At 32.9% G+C, this 12,458-nt stretch overlaps 1 protein-coding gene across 2 annotated transcripts in view; it reads right to left on the bottom strand.

The window, feature by feature from the left end:
- Positions 1-12,458, bottom strand: part of LOC133515819 (neuropeptide CCHamide-1) — a 62,847-nt gene that overhangs the window by 24,547 nt on the left and 25,842 nt on the right. For both annotated transcript variants that reach the window (XM_061848414.1, XM_061848416.1), the window contains exon 2: positions 12,057-12,169. In XM_061848414.1, coding sequence (XP_061704398.1) covers positions 12,057-12,153 — 97 coding nt within the window. In that variant the 5' untranslated portion in view covers positions 12,154-12,169. The remainder of the gene's footprint in view (positions 1-12,056; positions 12,170-12,458) is intronic.

A 12,458-nucleotide genomic window follows, 5' to 3' on the forward strand; every position in this document is an offset into this window, starting at 1 on the left:
GTAAGTAAAGACTTTTAAGCGAGCATGACATGTTCAAGCTGCCGGGTTGTATTAATATAAATATAATAAAAAAAATTGTGAGATACAACATTTGTGCTTGTAAGTTACATTAAAGACGGCATAGCGCCACATAAACGCGACTACATATTATTCATAAGGAGTGCCTACCTATAAAACTAAATTATAAATTTAAATTGACTTAGAGATGTACAGGTCTCTAAGTGTCCAAATCATTAAAATAGGTATTAAAATAAAATGAAATTTAAAATAAAATAAAATTTAAAATAAGATAAAATTTAAAATAAAATAAAATCTTAGAGGTGTAGTAGTAGAATCATGACTTTCATTATTTTATACAAAGTAAATAATAGGCCTCAAGCATTAGGATTAAACTTTTCACCTTGAAACGTAGTAACATTCACGGCTAATATAATTATGTTTTTTTAAGATTACTTTTATTTATTTTTAGACTAAAATTTACTTTTATTTACTTTCAATAAGAGATAAGACGTTTGAACTGTATCCAAGAGCCGAATTCAGATTTATCAACTTGTTACCGTCATGTCGTGAGATATGTGATTTTATTATGATACCACCTTAAAGATCGCTCAAAAAGAAAGTCGTGCGTGAGATGAGAGCCGCGAGACAGCTCCGGCCTGCGAAATGATTTTATCTGGCCCGCCTCTATCTTTCGAAATAATTAGTATAGGCCCGTAAAATAATAAAAATGAATTTTAGTTGCAATTTTGGCCCTCGTCTGAAATGTCTTAAACTTCCTGCCCCCCATGAAGAAAGTTTGCCCACCACTGGTCAATACCATATATACCAAAACCAGTTCAAAATAATAACAAATTGTTAAATTAGAATCGACCTCAAAGCGAAGTCGATAAAATGTAATATGAAACCACATGCTGTGCAATTGATTCTAAATTATGTCGCATGACATGATGGAACTTTCTCCCATATCTAAGAATGCAAATAGTATAATAGCTACATTTGGTATATTGCTGAAGGTGAACAAACTTTGGTGAATGTATGATTTTATGTGATTTAATTATGTACAATAGATTATTATATATAAATTGATAATGTAATGTGACAGTAATGTAATTTAAAAAGTTTTGAATCTTTCCTAATTGGAATTGAACTATTAGCTGATGTCCAGATGAACAAGTAGGTAATACCTAACATTAACATTAATTACCGAGAAAATGAAATAAACAGGATCTCTCCTATTTTAACAGACTCGAGGAAAAGACAGAAGTAGATGTTTAATTATTGTATCAATATTTGTGTTAAAAATTATATTGCCTAATCAAATAAAATACTTGCAGGTCTTTTATTTTGAGTATCTGAGTTTATTTTTTCTAGACACACACATTACATAACAAATATAGTGCACATTTAACCCCCAGAATAAAAGTTAGGCAGGTAAAAGTTTTACTTTTATTTTTCCTGACGTGAAATTAATGGTTTTTAATATTACTTACATACAAGTATTCCTGTCATCATGGTGTTTATTTTATCTCATCAGTAGGGCTAAGATGGTCGGCTCTTTATTATTTGCCACCATACCTGTCACGTTCTAACAAGTATGTAAGCGCGAAAGTGACGGGCATAGTGACAAGTGATAAAAATGAAACCACGATACCGCTGCTGGCCGTTATAATTCTTATGACAAAAGGTGGGCATAAGTCAAGCTATCAAATTGATCCCATCAAAAACATTTTACAGGAAAATGTTGCCAACACGAAACCATAAAGCTCGCACTGTCAAAAATTTATCAGATCTCTTGTAGAGCCACGCTTCTAACTCAACAAGCTCTAACTTTACAAACTCTACACCATAGTCATAAGAAATGAGCTCGAAAAGCCAACTCGATCAAATGATTTTTTCTAGACAAAATAAAATGATAAAATGGATTCGCCATTTTAACCTCCTGATCTCTGTTTTGATACTCTGCGATATTTAAATATTTGGAACTCTACACCTGTAAAAAACTACCCCGAAATTTGCAAATTATGCTCTAAAAGGGTTCACTAATCAGCCAATAATTATCTGATACATATATTTTTATGGTTTTCATAGATATATTCGTTTCAGTACTCTGTGCTTTGCATGCGCCGACCTGCCCTAACATTACTATTTTCTAGTTGCTAGCTGAACGATTAATGTATTACACGAACTCGCTAGGTCCATGCACCTAGACTAACAAGCTTACTTGAACAAACTTCGTGCAAATTGCTTGTTAACTTGTTATAAACGCATAAAAGTTTACTTTATGCGCCTATTCAGTTCGACTGATGCCAATTTAGTCCTCAGCTATTGAAAGCGCAAGGAAGGTGAAGACTACCCTTTACTTTCTGCCCGCATAGCTAACATGCCAATCGTTAACACCCCGTAGCGAAAGAAACGCAGCTGTCACTGTCGCACTAATATCGAAGAGTGATAGAGAGACTACGCTACGCTCCGTAGCGTTTACGATTGGTATGTTGTCTACGCGGGCTGATTAGCGCAGTAAATTGACTGAGTGAAGCGAAGTTCTCCATTGCAGCTATACAGCTTGGGTAAAAATGCTTTCATATGTTCTCATCTACATATTGCATTTCACAACAACGGTTGTAAACGTCGGTCGGTGTCGTGAAACGTCACGTAAAATTTTGTGACCAGGGTCAAAAATAAAATGGTAATCTTTCGCCATTTAAATTTTCAGAAATTTTTCAAAATGGTAAATCCATGGGTGATCGCAAGGTCTACAGGTTACTGTACCACTAGTATGGTTAATGACCCACTCGCAAAATATTTCTTAGTCTATTGTGTATAAATGAAAGCTCCTCTAAATGGTCCCATCGCAAACCGTCCTTCTACAAAATGTTCCGAATGTCCCGATCGAAAAAAAAGTTCGAGTTCGAAGAAAAATATATTTCATTTTCGTCTGATTTTCGCATAATGTCTCGAATAACACTGCATACATATAAATCATAATTTTTTTACAAATCAGAGAACCATATGCTATACAATAAAATACTAGATAATAGTTTACATTATCTAGTATTTAGTATCTTGCTATACACGTACTTATGTCAATGCCTATAAAGCATATTTTTCACACAAACATTATTATAGTGGTGTGAATTTGCCTTATATAACACAATTAAGCTAATTTTACATATCGATTGTATTGTGTGGGTTGTTAAATATCATGGAGGTTGTGAATCCTTGCACAAATAGCCAGGGTTTAACATTTAATTGAAAAATAAGTAGGTACATATGTATGTTCGTATTGTAATCGTTTTGGAACGGGCGCATGTGGTTCCTTTACTTAATAGGAAAACCAAATGTAGATACATTTATTGTATAAAAGGAAAGGAATAATAATGAGCTTGAACTGAATTAAGATTTTCTGATATTCGTATATTGAATGGAACTTTTGTAGCTTTTTTTTATAATTTCTGTAGTAAACGAATGATAAGATTAGATGATTTGTTTCATGAAAGACGATTACATAATAAGTTTGCATTGATGTCAAAATTTAAAAAATTCTATAAACGTCGTAAAAATGAAAATAAAAACAATACTTACTAAAGAAATAAAATTATAGTAAGTAGTCAAATATTAACAAATCCAAAATATACCTAAATGTACAATGTCAAAACTTACGAAAATACAATAACATGATGCATGCATGAATGTATGTGGATAATATCCAAACTTGAATAATTGCAAATATTAAACCACTTTTCAATTTTTTTTTTACTAAAACGATGAGAATTCATAGAACGTTTACATATAAGAGTTTGTATTCAGTTATTATTTATAATGAACTGTATCCTCAACTTTTTCGGCCGAAGTTTTATTGAAAAAAGAAATTATAACTCTTCCACCTTGGCATGTCTATAAGTAAATTAAAGCCGGTAAATTTCAATACACTTTGTCTAACGCTTGAACACAACTTTTTGTTCATCTGTTAGGCCGTCACGTTTAAACTATCCAATCGATTGTTATCAAAATTTGCATAGAAATTGAGAAGTTACATTGGTTATTTTTTGTCCCAAAATATGCATTTTTAGTACCTTACAAAACACGACAACCTGGTTTAGCATGCGAGCCGCCGTAATAGTTAATGGAAAACTCATTCAATTGTCGTATTCTCGGGTAAAGTCCAAATTCAAACTAGGTTTTTAATGGCTATTATGGCTATTGTACGTGGGCCAGAATCACTAGAAGGTAGGTACCTAATATAATAATACCTAATCTATGCGGATCGGAGACAATTTTTAGAGGTCGTTTAAAATTTTATATTTGTTCACATGAATTAATTCATGTTACCATTTACTTATCGTTGAAACTTTTTATATGTGAAAGATTGGCGATACGACAATGTCATCTTAGATAGGTTTTGATTTTTGCTCCCTGGATTGTGCTCGTATAGTTAAATTTTTGTCACAAGTTTTTAAATTTATTGTTAAATGGGATAACCGATGCTTGCTCGATAAAGTTGTCTAAACTTCTCTGGTATTCTAAGTAATCAACATTTACTATAAAAAAAAAGTTTTTCTTAACTTGTAGGTAGTGTAAAGGTTTTCACGAAATCTAAATGTCACAAAGTCGATGTAACAAAATGTCAGAAAATACCACCATTCCTGTCCCGCCCGAAAAGATTAAACAATTATGTGGTAAAAATAACAAATAGTTTGGAAGTAATAATAAATTCTAAGCTCATAGCTATGGGTATCGCCTGGGGACGTGGGCACGGACAACTCAACCGCTATTGTCCGATTTCTTTTTATTAGCTTTGACGCTTTTCGGACTTTTTTTATTTTATTTGGACAACTTATTAATATTAGTGTGATTGTTTTGTACATTTTTATTTTGATTTGTTTGGCTAATAGTACCTGAAGTGAAGTGAAGTTTTGATATTGGAAATGTATTAAAACGGCACTAATCATGATATTATGAAACATTTGATCCTTTAACGAGATAGAGTAAAAAAAAACGATTCAAGCCTCATCGGCAATCTAAATTCTGTAAAAATGAAAATTCTGTACAAGAAAAAAATACAAAAATATGACATTATAGGGTTGTCTTTTTGAAACCCTTGCCCTATAAACGATGAGAAAATATAGTCAAGTGTAGTTTCAAGTAAAAATTCACAATTCATAGAACTCCCACTACATATATCTTGATACAATCAGCCCACGCGTAGCGCACAGAACTTTAGAAAGATGCAAAAATAGAACTACGCCCCCTATTAGAGTTAAGTAACATATATTATGTATCCCATATTTACTAAATACTATCTATTTTCTCTTTTTAGATATGTTCGGATATTCAAATAAAGTTTGGGTTAAAGTCCAAACCTTTTAGGAAACATGTAATGACATTGGTCAACAGACCTTTCACAGTCAAGCAAACAACTCAATGCCGACACTTGAGGGTCACATGTCACCATCTTTTTTGCGGGGTGTATAAATACGGCGTTTCTGATGAAATGTAACAGGATCAGATGATACTTAGTACTAAAACATTTTATTCCTTTATTGACCAGAAATATTAGAAAACGCTAAAAAATACAGAAATAAATTTTTTTTAGGCGCCTTCAACAACACCATAGCATTTACTACCGTAAAACCACCAAGCTATAATCCAAAAACACCTAACCACCGAAAATTAACTCGAATATCTTCATTCAGGTGTTGCTTTGCAATCCGGATCAGAATATAAACATGGAAATGGCGCCCGCATATGAAAGAAAAGAAACGGGGTTTCAAATGAAAGCTATTGAAAAACCTTTTCAAAAATATATGTAGCTTACTTGTTTTCACATATAATTAATTTACTTGTTTAATGTCGTGGACGAAAAACCTCAGAAAAAACAAATAGTACCCTACTATTTATACCTATTTATACACATTGAATAACTTGTGGGTCATAGTTGTGGTACTGGACTATTATTTGGGTAGTTTTACGATAGCTACTTTAGTCATGTCATAGACGCGACTAAAGCGTGCCGTCTTGAATTAATGTATTGTAATACTTATGAATCGATAGCAAAAATAGAGTCTACGAAGTTTATTTTAGGCATATCTAATTAAGTAGTATATTCACAAATTCAAGTTCCATATTTGATTTCTGACGTGTAACTTCCTATAAGTCTTATAATTATAAGTTATGTAAGTTATAAAGTTATGAATGGGGATTGAATTCTGGTTCAATTGATCCAAAACATTTTCCCTAAAAAAAACAGTATCATTACTTATATTAATACTAAAATAATAATTTCAGTACGAACAATGACAAATAACTTTAGCGATTGAGGGAGGCAACGGGAGAACCTGGCGCAGGCATCTTTCTCGCGCAAAGGCTTGACATCGCGATACAGCGCGGGAATGCTGCCTGCGTGATGGGCACCCTGCCAGGAGGCCAGGGTTTGTTTTAGGTATTTTTATTTTTCTAGGTAGGTTTAGTTTTAGTATGAGGGCTAGTTTACCCTCTGGATAGACCTTCCAAGGGCAGTCGCTATAGTAAAAACGAGTACCTACTCGTACGCCAATTCTAAGGATTCGTTGCTAAGCGGACCCCAGGCTTCCATGAGCAGTGGCAAAAATGCCGGGCCAACGCGAGGAAGATGATGTAGAATAAAAAGGCAAGCTTACTAGAACCTAGATAAAGAGGGTAGATCATGGCCCCAATTCGGATTTAAACGGGTTTGAACTGGTTCTATAACACCTTGACAATTGTCTTGGTGAAAGGCGCGCATGAAACGCACGACTTTCACTTCATTTCGCATGCACGAAACAGCGTTAGCGATCTTCAAGGTCGTATCAAAATAAGATCAAAACCGTAACAGGTTGTTAAATTAGAATCGGGCTCCATTTACGTAGACGTATTTATGACAGTCATTTATCTTTTGTTGGCCTCTGATTCAGACAACCTATTCATGGACAATCAAATTCAGAATTCATTTCTCATTTCATCAGTCGTAATCGGATACAGTGCAAAATATAAATTAATATCTCTATCTGAATGAAAAATTTGTGAATCGTGATAGTTTTGTTAAAATGAATGCGGAGAACAAATAAAATGTATCCCAAATTAAAGATGACAAAATTTTAAACGATATTATTGGTAATAAATGAACATGAACTGTGAGACTTCGCTTGGCAGTAAAAACAAAGACGTACACATTTTTTAATAACGCTCGTGTGTACAAAACAAAATAATCACTTTTAATCAATTGAAAAGAAACTCATATTTACTATACTCAAAAGAGCTATGAAGGAAAAAGTATAGACTATACTTTGAAAAATTTGGAGTATACTTTGCGGTTCTCTGTTGTATGAATTTTTTTTTTCACTTCCTGGGTCCCACATTTCGCCTATTTTCCGCGTCCCTTCATTAATATGATCAAATAGACAAAATTCGAATAAAGTAGAATTATATTAACTTCCATTTGGATCAAATTAATTATATCTAAACGTATGCTCTCATTGAACCTCATTCAAATCAGGAGCTTTGCGAACATCTTTAACGGCGTTCCTATTCGGACGGCGCCTAAAAGTCTGGCCATAAAGTGGGATATGTTTGCTGAAGATATTAACCCTATTTAATGGTACGTATATAAATATAGATATCAACGCAAAAATGATAACGCGTTTAATGCTCTTGACAACTAGAAACAGTTTCAGAGTACTCTTTAAGTCAAAGATTAGAAAAGCTTGAATACATTTGCATGCATGGAAAATGAATATGTACTTTTATTAGACCTAGAAGATTTAAATTTGGAATCATAAAGTAGGACAAAACTTATCATGGAAAATCGTTGGATCAGGGCAGCCTGCTGCTGCTGCTGCTAATTGAATCGAAGAAGAATTTTGACAGATGCTTTCATGTTACTCGGGAAAGTAAAGTGTAAATAAGTACACATTCATTCGGGCTTGGAAATTTCTTATGAAGTATAATTTTTTGGTACTATAATAGCACGGGCACCTGATTGAATGTCAATTTTAAATCAATTGGGCGCCATCGAATATTAATTACAGATTACTGATAAGTAGTGTCTATTTTAGTCTACAACGTGGGCAAAATTAATATTCGATATCATCAGTAATATCTTACTTCACGCAAAGTATCTAATGAAAAGAAATAAAAGGTTTCTTAAATATTCATTATTTTTATTTCATAAAAACGTGACAGACCCGACCCGTGAACAAGATGCATGATACTGCGTCGAAATATCGGGAGCTCAATAAAAACAATATAAAAGGTAATCACGGTTTATATCCCGTTCGATTTAAGTATAGCATAAAAACATGCTCGAGATAATGCACTAGTATATAGTGAAATAAAATTAATTTAATCTAGCAAGCATATTTCATAAGTCATACTTTCATAAGTAATAGTAGAATGAATTACCTACATAGTTAAAATAAAATTAAAAATGCGTTTCGGGTCACCCCGATCCCATTCAAACAATAGGTAATTTATTCAGTTCATATTTTTAGGCTGCAATTAACCAAAACATCCCTAAAAATAACACCCTTTCAAATATTACCTATTTCAAAATTAAAGCTATGATTATCTTATTCGTATTCACTAGCAAGTCGCCGACAAAAAGATATATAAAGAAGATCTATTACGTGCGCACTCAAAAAAAAGTAAAAAAGGTAAATAGAGGAAGTGCAGCCAGTCCTCAGTATGTATGCATGCAACTCACAGCAGAGTAAAGCACGCTCTTGAGTTAAAAGCATATTTTTAGATTGCAGGGCAGAGAATAGAATTTCAACTTGGTGACAAGGTGACAAATGATGTTTAATGTTTTCAAGTAAAGTAATCTAGTTTATGTCGTGGTGAATTTATTAGAAGTGAGAATGCTTGTTTATTTCACCTCTACCAGTAGATACTTATCAGGTAATTTCAAACAAAAACTTTCTCTGATATATGAAAAAAATGCTTTGAAGTAACATCGCTCACGTATATAGCGCTGCCAACAAATTAACCTGTGCCAAAATTAAGAGAATTGAATGCTTCCTTATCCTTACTAACAAGAAAAATAAATTACAACGTAAATCTGATTATGAACTGGAAAATTATTTCTATCACATGTACCTTTCATTTAACGTAGGCAGTTTAATCGAAATTAGACTTTAACGTTAACGTATTAAGATTTAAAGTGACCGCAAAAGTAATTATATATGAAGTATGCTCGTAAAAAAGTGGCGCCCAACGAGGGGCCAATGCTCGCGGCAAATTGTATGTCAATAGAGCAGCCTGTGGTTATGATAGAATAGGACTATCTATAACTGTTCTTGCTAAATAATTTTTTAAATGAATGAAATATAAAGATTGTCAAAAAACTGCTAGTTTAATTGAATTGCTCTTTAGATTAACAAGTTTAAGACAAAGGGAATTAAAAAAAATTGTGGAAATTAAACTGGAAACTGGGTCCTGAAATACAGGGTTTCCTAGCTCAGGGCACAAGGTTCACTATATATTTAAATTATGCAAGAAACTTTTTTTAATTTTTAATTTTTCTTTTTTTTCCAATAACAGCTTTATTTTCTTAACCTTACATAAAAATGTTTTGTCAACGATAGATTCGAAGTACCCAAGTAGATATGTATCTCAATAATTCTACTAATAAATGATAAGCGTTATTAATATTAATAATCGTTAGTAACCAAACTATACATACACAATATCACTGTTGTCACTGTACTTGAAAATAAGAATCAAATAAATTAAACTCAATAATAATGAATCTTATATCACTGGCACACAAACACCGTGTACATTAACATAACCGAATATATTAAGCATCATATAAAGACGCAACACAAAAACACCTTATTTCGTCCATTCGTCATCCCTTTCATAAGCAAAGCGTGAAATGAGACAGTTGACTTCATTCGTCATTTCGTGTCAAAAGTAATGGTGTCAGGTATTTTTCCGAGGTAAATAAGATTTGATGAGATTTGGTGCCTGAGCCGGCTAAAGTAGTTTAAGCCTCCCTAATAGCTATTTTCGTATACGTATTTTTATGCTTAAGTTGGGTATTGAAGTTATGAAAGGGGCTTGTATGTATTAAGGTGATACAGTATTGTAATGTACTATTGTAGATGCGATTTGAATATGCGAAAAAGGACCTTCATACTTCTGCGACATGTAATAGGTACTCGTATGTAAGATTCCATTAGCGATTGCACGACGAATTTCTGTTTATAATTAGGTAAGTAGGTGATCTCATACTTTTTATAATTAATACTAGAATGAGTATTTTCTAGTTTCTTTTTTTATTTTTTATTTACCTAAAGGATTTAGATTTAGATTTATTTCTTTCATAATATTAAATTAGAATATAAATTATTATAAGTTAATCTATATGAATTTATATTATGATCGTCAACTATTTATTATATACAATGACAAGACAGGAAAAAAAATCGTCAAATATCAATAGCAAAATAAATTCATCACAATGTCAAATAATAGCAGATTACGGAAAAGATGTCAATATGACCTAGGTAATATAATTAATTGATTTTGTTAATAGTGCTCATGAATACTAATTATTTGATGCGTTAAAGTTATTTGAAAGTACCGGCAAAATTATAAATATTACAAGACTACGAGTGATGTCATTTCAATGTCTAAATCAAATTCAACTTCTAAATAACAATAAAATGCAAAAATTAAAATAAATTACAAATCAGACGGATTTATCAATGTGTTGGGTAAAAAGTCTCGTAAGCAAGAGTATTGTACAAGATCATTATAATGCAGAGGGTGTACGTTGAAATGTATTATGAGGTATTTGGTATTATTCGTCTGTTCTCTATGAAAAAGAAAATATTCTTACTTATTTATACGTTAATAATATTATGATTTAATCTAATAAGCCTTAGACGTACACATGTCGATGTAAATACTTTCCGGAAACAGTATAATTAATCAAATAGTACATACTATATAATTACTGGGTATTTTTGGTCAACGTCAGAATAAGTTCTTCTAAAAGACCGGATAAGTGTAAGTCGGACTCGCCGACCGAGGATTCCGTACTTTTTAGTACGTATATTTTTTGTTATAGCGGCAACAGAAATACATCATGTGTGAAAGTTTCAACTGTCCATCGCGGTTCATGGGATAAGCCTAGTGACAGACAGACAGGCGGACGGACAGTGAAGTGTTAGTAATAGGGTCCCGTTTTTACTCTTTGGATACGGAAGCCTAAAAATAGTCAAAATAAATGTAATAGTCTTTGCCAATTTGAATATGTTGTATTTAAGGCAAAGTACATTAATATAAACAAATAGGAGAGTATGTGTGCCTACTTGATAGTTTCCTGATTGTATTTGTATGCTATGAGTATTTCCAGCATCTGTTTGTGTTTGCTGGTAAGTATGGAAAACAGACATGTTTATTAGAAGAGGTTGTTCAGTATAAAGTTCTCTGTATCTGTGCTTATTAGTGGTGTACCTATACTTCCTTATATAAGTAGGTATGTATATTATTCCGTGTGAGGTTAAGACTCAACGTATATTAAGTTTTGTTAGTCTTTTAGATCACCGAATTGTTAAAATTGGTACAAAGCACTAGATACATCTGTGGTATCTGTGGTAACAATTGTGGCTGCCCTTTTTTTAAGGATTTTTACCTGTTGGGACAAATAACTTATATGAGTAGGAAGAATATTAGTTGTATTATATCTACTTTATGCTGGAAGATGCATCCACAATGCAGTTCACTTTTGAAGCACTTCTTTGCCGGTCCGTCATCACTGAGGATCGTGACTACTTGGTTTTGCAACTCCTGTGATTTGTCGAGATTGGTCCCGATCTCTCGTAGCCCTCATCGTTTGAGATAGTAAGGTCGGTGTTTTCTGATGTAAGTAGTTACCAGTATGTACTCTTCAAACGTGCTTCGTCCTGTGATATACCTACTTACGAGTTTTGTCTAAGTGTATTTATGGTTTCGTTCTCACGGCGATGCATCTTGTGGCGTAAAAATCGTGAGGTATAATTTAATTATATTGTTAGCTAGTGTATGACGCGTACCTGTCGCACACTCGGCGAGACATATGATGAGAAGCAGTGCGAGAATTCTCGCCGCGCTGGCCGCGCCCTGCACTCGCCTGCTGTCGATCCTATGCATTGTGTGTGATGGAATGCTGTGGACAAACATAATTGTTTTACCTTTTATGTTTATTATTTAAAGTACAATTAGATTTGACAAGATCATGCAAAAATAGCTTTTGCTATTTATTAAAAAAAAGAATTACATACTTAGGTATTATGTTTATTTCACCGTGCATACTGGTTAAGTATGCCTAAAGTTAGGTGTTGTCAATTAATGGTTCGAACCATTTAAAAAAATCCTAGATGAATCATACCTCTTTAGCTCATGCAAATACCACTAGAGTAAAATGGTTGTTTTATTTAATAAACCAAGAGAAACCC

The sequence above is a fragment of the Cydia pomonella genome, chromosome 3 (assembly GCF_033807575.1).
Source record: "Cydia pomonella isolate Wapato2018A chromosome 3, ilCydPomo1, whole genome shotgun sequence".
NCBI lineage: Eukaryota > Metazoa > Arthropoda > Insecta > Lepidoptera > Tortricidae > Cydia > Cydia pomonella.